At 44.3% G+C, this 19,985-nt stretch overlaps 1 protein-coding gene across 1 annotated transcript in view; it reads right to left on the reverse strand.

Moving 5' to 3' along the window:
• LOC307075809 (CUB and sushi domain-containing protein 1-like) overlaps positions 1 to 19,985 on the reverse strand; it is a gene marked incomplete at its 3' end in the record, with an annotated part of 179,985 nt that overhangs the window by 1,536 nt on the left and 158,464 nt on the right. The window contains 16 exon segments of the mRNA XM_079736502.1: positions 354 to 416; positions 1,081 to 1,207; positions 1,340 to 1,427; positions 1,601 to 1,713; positions 2,517 to 2,678; positions 3,163 to 3,228; positions 3,603 to 3,782; positions 4,214 to 4,325; positions 5,733 to 5,806; positions 6,281 to 6,387; positions 7,201 to 7,267; positions 7,660 to 7,833; positions 14,512 to 14,697; positions 15,674 to 15,850; positions 17,949 to 18,134; positions 18,489 to 18,665. Coding sequence (XP_079592628.1) covers positions 354 to 416; positions 1,081 to 1,207; positions 1,340 to 1,427; positions 1,601 to 1,713; positions 2,517 to 2,678; positions 3,163 to 3,228; positions 3,603 to 3,782; positions 4,214 to 4,325; positions 5,733 to 5,806; positions 6,281 to 6,387; positions 7,201 to 7,267; positions 7,660 to 7,833; positions 14,512 to 14,697; positions 15,674 to 15,850; positions 17,949 to 18,134; positions 18,489 to 18,665 — 2,059 coding nt within the window.

A 19,985-nucleotide genomic window follows, 5' to 3' on the forward strand; every position in this document is an offset into this window, starting at 1 on the left:
CAAGACACGCATGTACGCAAACATACACGGATAATTCACTTCCTTTTTGAAAATGTTTCATTTGATTAAAAATATTGCATTTCACTGCTCAAGATCTGCCTGCGTTCAGTGTCGCGTTTTGGTGGCTATGTTGAATACCTCCTCATCAAAGCCTCATGCATATGCAACAAAAAAAAAGCACAAGATAAGGCACATTACTTGGATGCAATATTTTGCCGCTCCATAGCAAATACAATGAAAGAAAACAACTCAACCAAACTAAAGCGTGACACTGGTAATTGACAGTGGATGTGGCGGCCGGCAGAAGTCTGGTTGCCAACGGCAACCAGGTGAAAGACAGGTGTCAGTCTTACCTGCCGCCAGGCCCCCAGGTGTCTTTTGGTCGCTCATTGTCATCTGTGTCAGCAGACAACGTCCTGCGTACAACCATCCACCTTAGAGTTAGCACGGGCATGCTAATTTGTCCTCTGCCGGATTCCCATGCCGTCAATGTGGTAGATGCTAACCCGTTAGCAATATGCTATGCTAAATTCACATCAATAAAAATCATGGCAGCCTTAGCAGTACAGCAATGCCAGCATGGGATCACTAGCATATGGTGCCATTGAGTTTCCGATGTGGTTGCCAATTGGAAACGGTATGGCCATACTTAAATCAGATAAGTATACACAGAGTGGTCAATTATACAGAAAGAGTTCTGGCTTCTGCTCTTCATTCCGGTCACATTGTTTCATAACCCCAGTTCCTTTCCTCCTATTTAATGCCTCAAAAGTAAGGACAACAATTGAGTCACACTCTTGATACAAATATCCATCAGTGCAGCATCTCCACAATGTATGACAAACAATGGATACCATGCTAAGACATACTGCAGTGTGTCTATTGTCGCGTGTATTGCACCAAGTCAGGTAAAACTGAATTATGTGGAGGTAAAACTAAAAGGGGAGGGAACACTCTGATTGAATACTTAACATCTGATTCTAGCATATTGTGCGTGGTTATGTCCTCTAGTGTACTTGCCTTTAAAGCAGTGCAAGAGGGCGGCAAATGCTGGGTGTGAGCCCAGGTGACGTGGCTCACCTGTGTTTGTAGAGGTAGAAGGCAAAGCCGGAGAGGATGAGTGCAAAGAAGGGAACCAGAATGGCCGCCGCCACAGAACTGCTACTGGTGTACGTGCCGGATGGATCCACCACCATGGTTACAGGACCTAGTGAATACAAACACGTGTACACATGTGTTTGGATGGTTTCAAACACAATGCATGCGTGTCACAAGTTTTCTTTTTTGTTACACACTATTGTAATCATGCCGTTGATAGGTCTGGGGACTAAGCACCTACCTTGCTTGGTAAGATAGAATTTGCCAAAGTCTTTACTATGGATGTGACCTTGGTAAACATACGACTTCTGGTCAGCCTCTGCAGCGACCTGAAGGAAAAAGTGTGATACGTGTTCAGATACTCCGCATATCAGCCCCTGGCTTCAAAAGTTCCTTTATATTGAGTATTATCGCTGAATAGCCAAGCAGTGAAACAATTAATCCAACCCTGACTTAAGTACAATAGTGGTGTGATTAACCATAAAAAAACGAAATGGCTTACATAACCATCCATTGCCCAGTTGTCATTTTTAAACTTGCTGTAATAATGCTCTGTTGGGCCCTTTATCTGGTAGACTTTCAGCAATAACTGGTTTTCTTCTGACTTATATGTGCCTGGAGAGAGGGAGCGGGAGAGAGAGAGGAGAAAAAGGGAGAGGGGGAGAGAGAGAGATCAGGCAGATTGTGGCAATGATCAAGATGTCCAAGAAAATGTTTTAATTAACCTCAAAGTGGATAAAACGAAACACAAAGATTAAATACAAAAACACATTTTGCTGATAAGTGTTGATAGGCATGTACAAAGAAAGAGTTTAGATATTGAATATTACAACATTTTCTTGACTAAGCATTATTAGAGTAAAGGGTAATTTATTTTTGTTATAGTTTTTTTGGTACAATACTTAGCTATATGTATATCCAAATTCTGACCTGATGGCCATATCGAGAATAGAATTGCATCACTTTGGTAACAAACTTCAGGTAGCAATTAAACTAAAAGGACATTTTAAAATGACAAAAAGGCGAATCAAAGGAGAGTTTTTCTCTCTCAATTACTTGAATACAATTCCACAGTAGGGCTTGACTCTTAACATCTTCAGCACCTCATTGGAAACATTATAAATAAACTGAAATCCTCAACGCCTGTGAATAGGCCTACCTACCCATATCAAGCAGGGCCACGTTTATGGTAGCAATAAATTGAATTTAACTACATTTATTCTCTTCCATCGTTCCTGAAACTATCTTTCTTTGGAGAGTACACTTAAGAGTACCGTATAGGGCACGCCAAAAAAGCTGAATTCCTTACGGGTTTACCGTAGTCTTGCCGCCAAAGTACGGTATAATATCGCCACCAGAATGAACCTTGTTCCTCGTTAACTTGGAGCACAGTAACAGAACATCATAATGGGTCTTACCCGATAGTTTTATGGACACTCCGCTGGTCTCCAATAAAGTCACGTTAACTCTGCCACTGGAAGCGTTAAAGCCAGTTACAGTAATCGTAGAAGCCTGCCTCTTCCCAAGGTACTCATAGAAGCCGCTCCAGTCAGAGTTAGGAGAAAACACATCCACTGGAACTATAAAAACACAAGGCATATGGCATGCTGAATTACAATACACACTTGAACCCCGCAAAAGAAAGACCAACGATTTTATTTAAATCCCCCCGACTGAATGTGTTACTCAACTCTAGCGACTATAAACTGGGTTTGAACATTTGAAATTAGTTTAATTTAAAGAAAGGGAAAAGTACATTAAAGAAACAATTATTATTTTTTTAATTATTAAATATGAATCTGGAAGCGGTTGTCAATTAACCAAAACCGTTTTTCTTCGTATGCTCCTCATCAATATTAACATTGTTTCTTACAACCACTTTGAGCCCGCAATGCATACAGCGTGCAATCTGTTTTGGTTAACCATCTGCCATGCACTTGCAGTTCCTAAAGTTATCATTCTTTATTTTGCTGAAAGTGCATTTAAAGATGGTTGCTACTTTTTGCAGCTCTGTTAAAAATCGGGCAGTTTCAGGGCGGAATCCGAGAGCGCCGTTTCACATACCGTGGATCTTGTTCTTCTGGATTGCAGAGTCTCCCTCCATGGGTTTGGGCTGCACCTTCACTCCAACTGCAAGAATTAAAGAGCCATGAGTTTTGGACGGGCACCTCCAGGACAGCTTTCCCCTTTTGATTTGGTGCGAGGTAATTGAATATTTGACGGAGCGCTGATGCCGTGTCTTCGCAATCTGCTACATTGCAACGCGCGGCGAAGGATGTCATAAGGCCAAGCCGGAACCACAGACCTAACATTTAAAAAGCCTTTTAATAGGATCCATCTCTCATAGGTTATTTCTCTCATTAATATAATATAACGTTCCTTCTCTCTTGCGCTAAATCACCCAAATGAGCAAGACTTGTCGTGGTCTGGGATTTATTTAATAAATGTCCAATTAAAGTTAAACAACCACCCCCCCCCCCCCCCCCCCCCCCCTACAGCATTACCTTTACAGAGTGGGGGCTTTCCAGACCATCTACTGTCACTCCTGCAGGTTCTGTGCTCTGATCCACCGGCCAGATAGAAGCCATCTTGACAAGAGTAAATTAGCGTGTAGCCCAGCGTTGGCAGATCCAGCGCCCTGACATCCACATTACCGGGGGTCTCCGGCTGCCTGCATGAGTGGGCTGGGAAGCAGACGGCAAGAACAGGGCAGATGAATAGATAGATTGGGACGCGGAGGACAAGAGAGGGATGAGGGCCAGATAAAGAGAGAGTGAGGGAACACGAGAGGCACAGGGAGAGAGAGACACACATGGGAAAGAGAGAGAGAGAGACACACAAGGGAAAGAGAGAGACAGAGAGAGAGAGAGAGAGAGAGAGAGTGAAAACAACACAATGGAACAATCACAATTTGGATTGACTTCAATACACTCGAGAGCTGGAGTTGGAGTAGACGCTGATTTCCAGTGACAACATTAACTAAATTGACTACCGCAGCAGCTACTACAAATATGAACAGCACTACAGGTAGCCCACTGCAATTGAACCAAAACAATCCTAATGATCATGGGCATACAATCAAAAGGCTTTCAGGGAGGCAGCAGACATGCTTTACCTATGCACTCGGGCTGAGTGCCACTCCACGTGAGGTTCTCCTGGCAGGTCCTGGTGGTGGAGCCCAGGATGTGGTAGTTCTTTCGGCACTTGAAGGAAATCTTGTTGCCAACCTTATCAAATGATCACATGGTTAGGTTACTACTTTGGTTCCCTTTCCTTTTGGCGCGTTTCGTACCGCACACTGCTATGCACTCTGGTAACAAGTCATTTTGACCTCGTGCTAGGATCAGTCCACTGAGCAACTTAATTTCGACTCAGCACCTCGTCAAGTGAAGAGTGAAGTGCTTATATAATAATAAGCATGATCGTTGTTAAATCAAAACTCATCTATTGGCCTTGGAAAAATGAATCTCATCAGCTCGTGTTTCATTTGCTCGGGCACACGAGTCTGGTTTCCCCTCCAGTTCAGACAGATTTCCAGTAGAACTGGCCCTGCTCGGGCCAATCCCAACCGTTTGATACACTGACTGTACAGAGAGGCGCCCTGTCGAAGCGTTGTTCAGGCATTCTCATAAACAACCACGTTGCATCTCTCCGATTGGTTGTAGGTCTATCCCACTGCGTCCAGAAGCAAATTGGTCAAAAATGAACTGAAAGGTTCTTGACTAATATGCGTCGTGGTCTGGCGATGTTAGGCTAATTGTTTATACCACAGAAAACTCTAGTGGTGGGAGATGTGTATTATTTATAGATAACAGCACATTTTATCGTGGATTAGAATAGAATGGCGAGGGAATGGCCGGGATGATTTTCAATCCGGACAGTTGAATAACCAACACAAACAATGCACTTGATCAAAGGGCCGGGTCTGGTGGCAGGTTAGCGTGCGATCGTTATTATGATAACAGTGCGTGGTCATCAGCACATCGGGCCACTTTAAATTAGCTATGCATAATTGTTTTTGGTACCAGCGCTCACCAAGCCGGAACAAAATGTCCCCTCATAATCAGTGGCAGGGTACCCTACTATTACAATCATTTGGGCTCATCGAGGGATATTACCCAATGTTCCGTTCCCGTTCTGCCTTTCAGAGAGCCACAAAGTAGATATTATGGTCATTCATAGCACTGCTCTCACGAGTAGTGAAAGTGGAGGTCAGAGTTGCGTATTATCACTGGAGTTTGAAGTAAAATAACAGAAAAAGAGGTTCACACACAAAACATATCTTCACTATACTTGCGAAAATAGTATCAGCCATATCATTGAATAAGGTAATATTGTCTCATGTTGACTCATATTGAATAGTAAGTAGCCTGTAATATATACTCTAGTATCCATTGAACTTATGTATCTCAACAATACATTATTAATTTATTTCATAATGCATTCCAACAATACATAATGAAATGTAATTTAAACTATTTTATTGCAACAATAATTTAGTATGCATTTAAGAAACTATAAAGTTGTATCGCTCCACAATGACTGAATATATCATTTAATGAATTATAAAGTATTATATTCCAACAATAATTGACCTAATAACTTAATGAAGTATAAATGGGTGTACTTCAGACCTGGAAACCCTGGGCCGTCATAGGGACACCGTACGCTGGGATTCCTGGGTCGCGGCAGATGTTGAGCGCTGGGTCTTCTCATACGTGCACGCACGTTTACACACACACACACACACACACACACACACACACACACACACACACACACACACACACACACACACACACACACACACACACACACACACACACACACACACACACAAATTAATACAACATACAAAGAACTAAACAAAGCAACCCCAAAACTGCAATATTACAGAACCGATTTACAATCGTGTCCAATTCCAAACTTTTTTTGTCAGGACCCCGTTGTTGAACATTTCTAATTATTCGTTCGGCCAGCGCTTTTTTTTTTACACAGTCTGCAATTGCCCTTCTCCCCCAAAGACCAAACATTAAACTCTCCCTTCCATCTCATCCCCCCCCCCCTAACTAACCACTGTGTTCATTTATCTTCCCTTCCTCCCTTCCATTCCCTTCCTCAGCGTGTCGCGGTGGTGTCTATGTGTGGTGGGGAGACACTGCTAGGTATTGTTTCTTTATACCTATGCAGGCGGGATGTTGTCCGCTCCAGATGCCCTCCGCCTGGCAGACCCTGGAAGGAGAGCCCACCAGCAGGTAGGGGGGGTGGCAGTAGAACCGCACCTCAGACCTGCGGGTCAAAACGCATGTTGGGTGAGCATTCGAGGAAACTCTCCAAAAAACACAAGCAGTGTGTGTTGCTCAACGATGTCTCCAGGTAGAGCGCGGAAATACGGGTTTTGAGCCCCGAACCCTTTGGGCTGGATGTTTTACGCCCTTATCACTACGTCCTGCCGCACAGAACAAGTGCAGAGTTAGATAATAAGCTGTACCTAATAATGATGAATGAGCAAGAAACACTCCTGCTACACTTCGGTTAAATGCAAAGGGACCAACGGGAGAGGAACACAAATTATAATGCTTTGCTTTTTTATTTTAGTTCATTCAAATCCAAATGTTGTGATATTGAAGTTGGGGGTTTGAAACCTTCCTGATTCATGAATCTGCGTTGCACAAGGCAAATGAAGAAACATCTTCAGACGTTCGGAGGGAGTGAAATGGATGAGAAAGCGAGCAAAGGGTATGGTTACTAAAAGCCCTCTCCAGTCGAAAGCACAGCCCCATTACGACCTACCTTGGCAGCAGCCTGCATGAAACCTACACCGGTCCGTCTGACCGCTATCGCCATTAAGCCCAGCAATAGGTAAGGAAAACTGATACCGAATATTAATCAGGAACAAAACCAAAAAAACCGAGCTACCTTGGTGTACACCAGCCCTTACCTTACTGGGAACGCCTGCTGCCAGTAAAACCAGCATGCTGCCGGAACATGTCAAGGCAAATACACTATGAACCACTCGATCATTTGGCAGGCGCCTGGATTTAAAGGAAGGTAGGGCTCCACGTCAATGAGGAGCCGGGGAGAGGCACATGCAGGACAAACCTGAACGTGAAGATCTTGCCCTCTCTGAAACCACCTCCAGGTGAGCCCGGGTCGCCGCAGAGAACGGCTGCGGGGCAGAGAGATGTATTGGTAAAAAAGAAGTGCTCAAATACACACAACTGCGCTGGATTCTAACAGAATCGTTTCAGTATGTTTACCCATTTAAGCTATTTGTCTCTGTGTTTTAGTGCAAGAAAAACATAAAACAATACAACAATTAAACTATGATTCACAATACAAAAAAAAAGTATTTATTATAAGTATTTAGTCCAATTTTTTTGCCATCCGTAATCCATAAAACAAACCAAGGCATCAATCTATTTGTGATTTATTTTGTAATGACGCTACTCATATATTCATTACATGCATCAACAGAATTATTATACGGAAAACCAGCACTACTTAAATATAATTTGCTTTTTAACGGGATGTTAGGGCTGGTTAAGATGAGTTACATACGTTGACATTGTGGGATGTCTCCTCTCCACGTCCCGTTGCCCTCACATGTTAGCACGGCAGGACTGGACAACTGGTAACCATGGAAACAGCTATAGCTGACACTTGAGCCCCAAGACTGGTCTTTTCCCTCCACCTTCCCATGATGCACCTGGGGAGGGGCTCCACACTTGATCACTACAACAATCACACACAAGCACACAAAAGGAGCACACACACACACACACACACACACACACACACACACAGACACCTTATTAACACATACTCAAATATTGGCACATCTGCAGCTGTAAATATATATATATATTTTTTTAATCACACACTGCTCGGCACTGATGGCATTGACAACATGCTAAGCCCTTAGCATTGTTGTGGAATAATGTGCAAAGATGGCTCCTTGAAGTCGCCAAACAACAGAGAGTGTTCACAACAGCATGCACGGCAGCTTGAAAATGGGATGCACACATGTGATTATTTTGCATCCTATTTGCCTATTGATTATACGCTTCATGTAAATAAAGACAGTCTGTAGGATTTCAGATTGGTGTCAATTGTGTACTGATAGTATGTCAAGTGGGCAAAAATTCAATTTGATGGCCTGGTTTAGCTCTCTGGTCCAATAGAAACATGTTGATTTAATTTTACGTCTCAGAATGTGTGTGTGTTGAATTAATATGGTATTGGATTAATAGTGGCATAATACCAGACCCAGCAGTCCTACTACGTTTCAGCAAAACTTCTTGGGGGAGAAGGCACAGAGCTGGCTCGGAAACCCAAACACGACTTTTGTATCCTGTTCTGTTACAGAGATATTCTGCAGACGAAAACATTTCTAACAAGTGTAGGAATCTTTCGATAAGTGTGTTTCCACAGTGGCCATATAAACGTGGTTGATTTTAAACCTTTACAGACACTTTTTTCAATATACTAGTGCTGGCTAGAGTTTGTGTTTGCTATTAATAGCCAATTAAATGATTACAGATGCCTCCTCCGGCAACGGTGTTGGTCAATTGGTCAAAACAAATTTGAAGCGAAAGATCTGCACGTTCACCCATATTTGAGCTGGTCTGGCATCAGACTTTAGATATTAATATGAAGAGGGATTTGTGCGACAAGTAGTGGCATAAATAAATCGTCAATTTGCGAAACCAAGCAAACTAGATCCTGTGGGTACCCTATGTATATCTTGAAAGTCTAGCTGGCTGTAAACTTCATGGAGAGGCGGTAAAAAGATGGTCAGAAGGGGTTCTGCCTTGGGCCAAAGCCTCTCGCCTGTGGGTCAGTTCAACAATGCTTCCTCCCACCCAGCGATGTTGGCGGAGTTGGAAACACAGGAACAATGTGTGGAAAAGCAAAATCCAACCTATTGCTGTGGTGTAGGCCGTGACGTAGGGTCATTAACCAAGGTCTGATCACACCGAAGTATCCAAGAGCACAGTACAAACGAAAAATAACACAGGAAGTCCAAGTCAGACACTGGGAAAAATGCTTTGAGGTTGAAAAACCAACGATAGCGACCTTTGCGCAGTATAACCCAATTTAATTGAAAAGAAATACAAAAAATAATCTATAAACAAGTTTGACACTGTAGGTAGCCAGAAGCACAGCTCCCAAAAACAGACGGGTGGAAATGTAATAAAACCTGACACGGTTGACCGATTTCAGCCAACATCAGGTGGCATTAGGGGGGCGGTAAAAAAAAAAAAAGAGCGTGTACGCTAATTACACCTAGTTCCGACAGCTGGCCGGCGCCCTCCACGGCACGGGAGGCCGCGAGCCGCCTCATTTAGGCTCGCCAAGCCGCCATCTTACCTCTGCGCAGAGATGCCAATTCCTATCGCACACGGGCCTAGTTAGGTCTTAAAAAACTATATTCTTTTTTTTTTTTTTTTTGAGGACCATATGGGTTGTAAGTATTTTTAATTGAACATGTGCTCTTGTGCTACATGCCATAATGACTGCTGGTCTGCTTTGGAACGTGGGAGAAAAGCCCGGAATCTTCAAATTAAGAACAATACAAACAAGAGGCTGTCGGGGGACATGGGGTTTCCCCCCGCCCTTCCTGCTCCTGTGATCTTCTCCTGGCTCCGTGACCAGAAGCACATCAAAGTCCATCTGCATAACAATCAATGACAACCATGCTCTGCCTGCTAATGTCATTACATTATGGAAAGTACTGCACTTATGCTAGGCGTCTATGTGCTATGATCGCTATATGCATACAAGCGGGAGGAGAGAACGTTGCTTTGACTTGCTTTAAAAAAAAGAAGCTACCTGGAATTACGCCAACCTTTAGTCAAATGCAGCAAATCAGCAACGTCCCACTCAAATGTTTTTCTAACCTGCTACATGGATAGCACATAGGAGTTTGTTGTTCCACACATGGCTTTTGCATGTTTGCATTCTTTTTGGTTGCATAACTCTAATCTGCTAATTCCCTGGACTTTGTGAAGACCAGATGATCTAACGGAAGATAAACCAGACAAACTGTATATAGTACAAAAAGGAAGACCAATGCATATTCAGTGGCTGAACTCACAGCAACCTAAGGCATGATCAGAGTGGAGGGCTTAAAGGGAGCCGCGGAAATATCTGTCAATAGGCGTTTGCTTGTCTTACCCTGATTCAGACGAGTTGTTTAAAGGATCTCTGCCCTGTTTGTTTAGACCCCGGACTGACATTATGCATGCGCACTGGCAAGCTGTGTCGTCACCGCGCAAGCTCGCAGACATAAGAGACTGAGGCTCGCGGATGGAATTCAGAGCGAGGAAAGTGGTTGAGGGATAACTCTGTAGCCTGAGCGCAGAGCAACATTTCTATAAGTTACTAGGGTTAGCGGCACTCGTTTTGAATAAGCTACTATAAGCTACGAACATATTGGAAAATCTTTGGAAAGTAATTAAAAGTGTTTTCCCCTCTCACATGAACATGCGCTAGGCTACTTTAACTCTGCAAGTCAATGCAGGCGAATGGAAAGGGAAAGTAAAACAATTCACCTATATCTGGGTAAGACAGGGTAACTCCAATTTACAAACCTCTCAGCGTTTCCATTTATTGTAAAGGTATATAAGGTAAGGTATGACACATTGAGGTAAGGTAAACTCACTTAATCGAAGGTAGGCTAAGCCCCGGTAAGGTGAAGCACAATAAGTGCTGGTGCTTACGGACCACGGTTGGGTGGCGTGTCCTGCACCCTCCCATTGAGAGGGGGGCTAGGTTGGAGGGGGGGGGGTCTGATGGCTGAGAGACAGAGGAAAAACAAAAGGGAAAAAACGCTCTTTGCAGCACTTTCCAGGGATACAAAGCGGGCCGAGTTACTGTGCTGCTGTATCAGCTCACCTCCGAGGACACCCAAGGGATTCCTTAAAGTTGAGCTTATAAAGGTGTGCAGATCTCTATTTCAAACACACACACACACCCGAGCCTTCTGACAACATGGACATGAGGTCCTGGGGCTGGGCTCCACCAGATTGCACAATCAGGAGAATTTCATGTCCAAGGAGCAGGGGAAAAACTCATCAAAACCCTTCTAAGGGAGGCTGGGGAAGGCTGGCCAAATCTCGGCTTTACCTGACCTCTAAAATGAGACGAACGTTTCTTGGTGAGCCGCCTGACCAAAGAAGCCTTACTCCAAACAAATCGTTAAAACACAGCTTAACAACTCCTATGGCTGTCTATATAGCTGGAATTGTAATTCCAGTGTTTGATGTCCATAAGGCCATATATATCCTCACCTATACTGATATACTGAATACATTGCAAGCTATTACTGTGCTCATGATGATGTGGCAATGCCAAGTGGAATACATTGTGAATACTAGTCGTTGTGAATGCTACTTATTATTAGTAGCTTTATTCCTGCAAAATTCTGTTGTTTGTGTGTGGATGATCTATTCTTGCGGGCATGTGTGTGCGTGTGTGTGTGTAAAGATTTGAGGGCACTAGAGTGTAGAGCAGTGTGTGTGTGTGTGTGTGTGTGTGTGTGTGTGTGTGTGTGTGTGTGTGTGTGTGTGCGCCCATCTTTGTGCTCCTCAACATGCTCCTCAGATCCCTCCCGCTTTTCCCTTTTCAAGCTTCCTCTTGCGTTTCATCGTCTTCCTGCCACTCACTCCAGACCCCTCTCTCCCTCTCCACTCCATCTTCCTTCTTCCCTTTGACCGGCGCTGATCTGTGTGTGCTCATCTGCCTGTCCCACGCCCTGACTCCTGCTCCCTCTAAACACTTGACAGCTTTGCTCCTCTGCCAGCCTACACACTCCATTGCCTACAACCACATCTTCGCTCATTGTGTGCGTGAGTGTGTGTGTTGTGTACGAGTGTGTGTGTGTGTGGGGGTCTCTGTGGTGCACGCCTATGTGTGTATGCGTTCGTGCGTGTGCATGCGCGTGTGTGTGTGTGTGTGTGTGTGTGTGTTTGTGTGTAGCAATGCGGATACGCGACTGCGATCGTTCTGCAGCTCCAAAGAACTGAATCAAACGGTGGACTGTTTGATCTGGGAATTGAATAAGGGGATCGCGAGGAAGAAGCAGCAGGGAAACGACGCACAATGCCCCGTGTTTCTCTTCCACACACTTTGTTACCCAACAACTTTTCTCCCCCCACCACCCCCTCCCCACCATATCTCCATCTCTTTCAGTTATCCTATTTTTTGTACCCCTTTTCTTGCTCACTCACACACACTCACTCCTCTGTGTTTCAGTTCTCGTCTGGCTGGCTGGCTGGCTGGCTGGCTGGCTGGCTGCCTGCCTGCCTGCCTGCCTGCGTGCCTGTCGATTTCCCTTTCTTTTTCCGTGGCTGTGTTTTTTTTGTCGGTCTGTCTTTCTTCCACTCTCCATCTCCCAGTTGTTTCCCTGGCTGCGTTCAGTGGGGTGTTTCTCTTCGTCTCCCCAGTTCAAAGCCCTTGCCGAGGCAGGAGCCAGCAGGAGATGTTGTGCTCGTGGGAAGCCGTGGCGGGGTGGATCTCAGGAAACATTCTTTGGCTTTATTTCTTCTGCATTTCATTCGGTGCGTTGCTCATGGACTGAGAGTGCCTCGCTAGGGCCCAGAGTGGTGTGTTGGAATAGTTCATTATGGTAGATTGGGCTTATTTATTCATCTTTTCCTGATCATTGGGCGGCGGTACTTGGGGATGTATTAGAGCTGAACATGGCTGTTTTGGGTGTTCATTATTCATGAGGCTTTTAATGAGACTTGGTCTATCGGTAGATCAGGTTGATTGGTTTAATGCTGCCGAGGATGTATTCTTCAAATTCACCGGTGGTTATTATTTTGTATTGTGCATAAACTCATTATTATCGTAGGTAACCTCTCCCTCCCAAACGGGATAAAAAAACAATGGAATGTTTTAAACGTACACTGTGCGTCGTGCACCAAGCAAATCTACCTTGCCCAAATCCACAACATATCGCTTACGCAGAGAAGAATATATGCAGAAGAAGAATTCATGAATGAATGAAATAAATAATGCTTCACAGGGATAAGACGGCGATATCCTGGTCTCCAGGGCACCCAGGATGTTGTTTACAGGAGGTAAGCACGCATTTTGAGCTCAGCCAATCAGAAAATAAACAGCATTTGCGCACATACTCATGCACGTGTGAAGACAAATACAGTTTGCCTTTTAAATTGGACTGAAACAGCCTCAGTGAGGACATTCATGCTAGAGTTTGAGTGGCAAATGCTATGCAGAATGGAAACTACTAAGATTTGGATGAATAAATAGGCTATCATGACTTTTAGGAAAATATATTGAGGCAAATAAAAAGCTTGTCCTTTTAATTCAAGGATACCAAAAGTATCAGTTTTGAAATCCCCGTGGATTTTCGTTGATTAATTATTCCCGGAAAAAACAAATAAAATATGTGCCAGTCAAGAAAGGATTCTTATGAAATGAGAATAAAGTAAAAGATTGCTACAGAAATATTTACAAGTTAATTATACTTGGTAGGTCCCATTAAGCACACCCATCAGTATGCCAGTCTAAATAAAACTAGCAAACTTAATTATGGCAGAAAACACTGCATTTTCATGAGCTTTTATCTGTATATACTTTGATACTTATTCAGTTGAATTAATGATCTGTGTAAAGATATTAAGCCGACTTTGAAAAAAGTACTCACAAACAACAAACAAAAACAACCTTTTGGTTTGTTTTCAGTGAGGTTTTGTATCTTCAGAAAAACAAAAATAAAAAAAACAACAACAGTTTTCTACGACACTAAGATGTGAACAAGCTTGGGCTGATTTAGTGTAGTCTGTGACCTGGGAAAAGAAAAGGCCATGCATTTGACAAAAAACACTTCGACATTGCACTCTTCCCCACGGACGATTCTCTGCTTTCTGCATCGGAGCATTTCATCATAATGTTGGATAATGTCCAATTTACAGCTGCCAACAAAAATCAACCATGTGACTTGATTATGTATGGGTTATGTCTGAATAAATAAACACATTGGATGAAAGAGTTGAGGCTTTTTCAAGATTTCAACTTGACTTTAACCATAACCCATTATTAGGTCAGCACAAAGAGGAGCTGAACAAGCGTTGGATAGAAGAGCACACATCTATATATGTATATATAATAGTTTGTCCCAATGATCCAAAATAATTACATACTTTGGAATTGTTTGAAAGCTAGGGGTTCCTAGTAAGACCACTTACTAAATATGCAATTTGGTCAAAGTTTTCTTGTGTGTTGTACAATACCGCAAGTGCTAACATCCTTAGCAACGGTGGTCAAGGTGGTAATTGAACCTTAAGCCTAACAGTGTTAACACCATGCACTAGCAGTTGAAGCAGAAAGACAATTATTAGCATTAAAACCATTATTACATAAACGGCTCAACACTCTCACCTTTACAGGCAGGCTTGGTTTGGTTCCAGGTACCGTCTCTGGCACAGCGCAGAGCGTTTCGACCCACTCCGGAGGGTTCCATGAGGTTTCCAGGGTTACAGTGATAGGTCACAGTGTGGTTGAAGCTGAACTGGCTTCCTAGATAGATCCCGTTAGCGATGGAGCCCGGATCACCACAGCTTATCACTAGACGACGGAGGGAGAAAGGACACAAACAATCACATTATATTGCGCCACTAACAGCTTTAGTAGAGACAAAGTTTAAGGAGTGTTTTGACTTTCAAAGCCCTGCGGGATTATACATATTTTAGAGTTAAATTTAAACAAATTAGAGGTGACATGTTCTTCTCAATTGACTTAATAAACATTTGATGACCGTCTCCACTTCACTTACCCTTGGGGCACTCCTGGTAGAAAGACTCTTAAAGGAACACGGCCCTTGTTCACTTATTCAATACGAGAATACCACTATTTACTCACGTCATTTGAAATATGTTTTTAATTAAGTTGTGTCTTATATTCATTACAAACCAGTATGATTTACTGTTTAATATTTCCAATTAACTTGATTTGAAATTGAAGTGGTTGATTTTGGCCTGGAAGCTGTACAAAAACACTGGAAAGGCATCTGTCTGCCCGGCAAACAGGCAACAGATGAATGCTTTCTGCTGAAACTGAAACAGCTGCGAGGGAACTAGCATAACCAATTGTACTGATGGACACAACACCAGCTTCACTGGCTAGCCCAGGATTCTGGAGACTGAGTTCCAACATCCAGTGGGACTTTTTCACAATTTAAAAGTAAAAGCTATTTAAAAAAAATGAACTACATACAAGTGCTAATTTAGTTAAACTGTAAATGATAAGGTCCAATTTGCATATTATTCCCTTTCATTCTTTAATTTGCTCTCAAATTGGATCGTACTCTGAACCACACAAGTTTTCCGTTCCTCTAGATAATCCGTTTCCACTATTCTTCCAGAAGACAGATTTTTGTAATTATCAGCACCACGTTGCGGACACACCGACCACCCTCACGGCATCTACCGAGGCATATTGGCCCTCCACAGATAAACCGATGCTCCTAATACTGAGTAAAAAACACAAACGGCAAATCAAATCTAACGACATACGTACACAACGAATCTAAAGGCCCAAGTACCTGTGCAGTCGGGCGGCTGGCCGGTCCAGGTACCGTTGGTGGTGCAGTGTCTGGTGGTAAGGCCCGAGGTTTTAAAGCCTTCCCAGCAAGCGTACGCCACGGAGCTGCCGAAGGTGATTCCATCGCTCAGTACTATCCTGCCGTGGGCCGGTGTGCCGGGGTTTCCGCACGACACCGCTGGGAAATAAGGAGAAAAACACCCCGACATGAAATAAAGATTCATTATAATGAAACCCCTAATGATGCGGCGCCCGTCACTCACGGCGTGTCTGTATAGAAGTGGAATGTGGAGGAAGACCGTCTTCCTGGAAACCGCTTTAATTACAGCCTTGAGATAGAAGTGACAGGATTCTGCGCACTCTCCGTTTTTTTAAGTGTTATTAATTTTCTTACAATGAAAGGAGAAGTTGAGTCTACTTGTGGGAGAATAATGGAGATTGCTGAAGGGGTGTCGATGTTGAATCTGCATAGTCCATCAGTGTGGGCCGTGTCCGCGAGCAAGGCTCTAAAGGCTCCATCGCTCCAAAGTGTCATAGGACTTCCGTCTGTTTCCCTCGTCAGCGGGACACGGCCGGCCGTATTTCACCGCCATTGTTAGACGCCCGACATTAACCACATTTACTTAACGCTGGTCGAGGGGGCAGTGACTGCAGAGCTCAATTGGCTAATCTGGAATTTGGTGTCCAGTGATCCATCGATCTGTAGTTGCTGACACAGCACTCCGCCTTAACAGGAAGGCCAGGCACCAGTGACCAACCAGGACACATCTCGCTAATTGGATTGTGGCAGCTGACAGACATTAACAATCAAACACCTACTGATGGGATTCATTAGTTGTAGCCTTTTAAAGGATTCATGCCAAGTGTGTGCATGTGTGGGTGCTCTTGATACAGAGGGAGATTTATCGTCGTTTTTTTTTCCAGATTCGGCCATTAAACACAATTCTCCTAATGAAAGACATCTGGAGGTGGCTATAAAATCCGTTAGAGATTGACACGCAACGATGGAACGTGAGACTGTAAATCCGACGCTACCCTTCCCCAGTACAAACGCACAAAAGGCCATTAGAGGTATGGGGTTGATAAAAGGCCTCGTAGAAACAGACCACGCTGATTTATGAAAGCCTGATCCAATGCTGTTATATTAAGGTTTACATAGGCAAAGCCTCGGAAGGACCTGTATTCATAAGCGAAAAAGGAATCAAACACGACAAACAAGACGGGATAGAGGTACACAAAACAGACAAGCCTGTCTAAAACCAGAGCACGTCTCGTCCCGTTTGCACATCCGAAAATTGGGTTCCTGACCTGATTTAGACGGCGTGATAGCAGCTAGGGGTTCTTGTCATGGCTTTAAACAAGGTTGAGTTTATACTTTAGGGATGCATGGCTTCCACTTACATGGGGAGTCAAGCAACACTGTTGGGAAAGGGCTGTACATTAGTCGCCATAATCAGTTCCCAGACACATAAATTCACTGTTGAACTAAAGATGTAAATGCTTATTTCTGCAGCAATGTGTTGGCCACACCTACGAAACGGGGAGGGAGGGGAGATCCGATTGGCTAACCCGGTAGCATTTGTCTCAAGTTCTGTTTTTCAGGTTCATATCAAACAATGAAACGAGCCGCTGTGAATGCATTCGTCAGAGGAAACGCTCTTGGATGACCATAGCCATCCAAAACAGAGGGACATTTAAACGGCGCCGATACGAAATAACACCATTTGCTTTGCAAGCACAGCACACAGCTGGGAGACGGCCGCGCTCTTGTCCGCTCCACTGGAAGGTATTGAGTTATTAAAGCTTGATAAATCATGTTATAGACTACTTGTCTTTGGTCAGCCCTACTTCTGCTCATATTTATTGATAGAAAAATTGGTAAACACGATGGATTCCCCAGACTGGGAGCTGTAACCGAAGAAATGCTTTTAACTTAAAACATCAAAAGGAACAATTCTTTGTAAGAAGAAATTTTACGGCAAACATTAAACGGCCGCACATGTGGAACAACATGTTATTGATTTCTCACTCTGCCAAGACAACAAACTATCTGCCTCAGGAGGTGCGGCACGACTCCTGAGGGACAGGCAGCGACAAAAGCGTTTCACGGTGGCATTAACCGAGGGCTAACGTTTCTTCTGTGGAGCCCCCTGGAATGGGCCCCTGCTCTGCTGCTGGGGCCCGGCGGTGGTCTCCGTAGCGACCTCGCCGGGCAAACAAAACATTATGCTAACGCGTTGGCCTCAGTTTTGCGGGGGATCGGCCCGGCGACGGACCTTGACACAAAGGCTGCGTGCCGCTCCAGGTGCCGTTGTGCAGGCAGGTGCGCTCGGCGGAGCCCATGAGGTTGTAGCCCGCCTCGCAGCTGAACCGCAGCAGGCTCTTGGTGCGGAGCTCCTCCCCTCCCAGGCGAACGCCGTGGACGGGCACTCCCGGGTCACCGCAGACACCCGGGCCGGTGCCTGTAGGAGGGAGATCCGGGGACACACACACACACACACACACACACACACACACAATTCTCATCTCGGTCCAAATCCTTTCTCTTGGTACCTGTTTTTGCATTAATATTGCACAGCCAAAGGAATATCAGATTTTTTGTTTTTTTTATAAACCAAATTAGTTTTTATTTTTCCTCTTTGGAGTCTAAGATGTGCAGCAAATAAAAATCGAAACAAAATTGAAAAGCTGGAAAATGTGGTATTACATTTTTTTTATATCCTGTTGTGTGCAAAGTGAAAATACCGTTACACTCCATTCAAGGCTAACAGACTATGACAAAGGGCTGTATTTTGTGTTTTCAATCGTATAGGTACCAGTGCAGTATGGCGGCGCCCCGCTCCAGGTCCCGTCCTCTTTACAGTGTCGTGTGGCGTTACCCACTAGCACCCCTCCAGGCAGACAGGAGTACTGCAGCACAGAGCCATGAGTCCAGCTGCGGCCGCCCAACACTACTGCGTTCGGAGGCACACCTGGATCCCCACAGGAAATTGCTAAAGAGACCAATAGAAACCAGACATAGGATCAGAGAATAGGCAGACATGGGTTTAGATAGAGAGAATGATAGACACAGGGAGATAGAGAGTGAGGGATCGAGAGAGGGGGAACGAGATTAAGAGAGAGAGAACCAGAGAGAGGGAAAGAGAGAAAGAGACAAAGAGAGAGAGCTTCTGATGCACAGGCAGAGAGAGAGGGAGAGAGCAACACAGAGTTTGAGAGGAGAGAGAGAGAGAGAGAGAGAGAGAGAGAGAGAGAGAGAGAGAGAGAGAGAGAGAGAGAGAGAGAGAGAGAGAGAGAGAGAGAGAGAGAGAACAAGACCCAACAGAGATCATGGAGGCCGTTATAGTACACACAGACAAGGTCTGGGCAGAGAGGGGATACGTAGATCTGCAGAGCTTGGTTAAGACATCAACCGGGCTTTTCTCTGGAGAGAGAGAAAGAAAGCCATATCAGGCACATGTTTGGGTTTACTTAACATTTAACCAGGCTGTGCTGGCCGAGCACCTCGTGCTCTTTGGTTTTAGCGCTGCCCTGCTTTGTCCCCTGTCGTGTGTTTGGAGGTGGAAGGGCGGAGACCCGGGTGCCCAGAGGAAACAGGGCACACATGTTAGGCCCTCAGGGGTGAGACACCAGTCCGCTCCCCACCCAGGACCTTGACGTTGCTAATTACCGGGCCACAGTGGCATGTTTTGTCCGGGACAAAATGGAGTATGTCTGGGAATAGCTGAGGGGGGTAAATGTGTGTTTGAGTTTGGGTTCCTGTTTGTTTTGGCTTGTGTTCTAGAAAACTAAAAAAAAGGATTCCCATGCCTGCCTGTTAAACTACAGCTTCCAATTGTGAACGATAACAGTGTAATAATGGCTTTGAATGTAACGTCACCTATAATAGAATATTTTGAAAGAATTAGATCTGAACGGAATATATCAATAGGTATGTAGCATTTGCTATTTTTTAATGCATGTAGCCATGAGCATGATTGGCTGTCATACAATGACGAACAACCCATTGTTCAAACATCTAAAAGGACTGAACATTGCCTGGGTTTCTATGTAATGACCTTCATAAAGCTGGGATTACTGGGTTGCATTGATCCGTCTCACTGCCCCAACAGATACAACTTTACAATAGGAATAAAATGTTGCCTGCAAACACCCAAAAGCTTTTGTGGCTCTCAAAATGCCCACATACCTGGCTGCGAAAGAGCCAGGTAAAGAGCCAGGTTCTACTTGCGAGTCAACTCGGTAGTTTGCTTTGTCTCGCATTTGCTTGTCTCTGGGTTTTGCTCTACAACCCTGTGTGTGTTTGTGTGCCT

The sequence above is a fragment of the Pollachius pollachius genome, assembly GCF_949987615.1.
Source record: "Pollachius pollachius genome assembly, chromosome: 5".
In the NCBI taxonomy this organism is placed as follows: domain Eukaryota; kingdom Metazoa; phylum Chordata; class Actinopteri; order Gadiformes; family Gadidae; genus Pollachius; species Pollachius pollachius.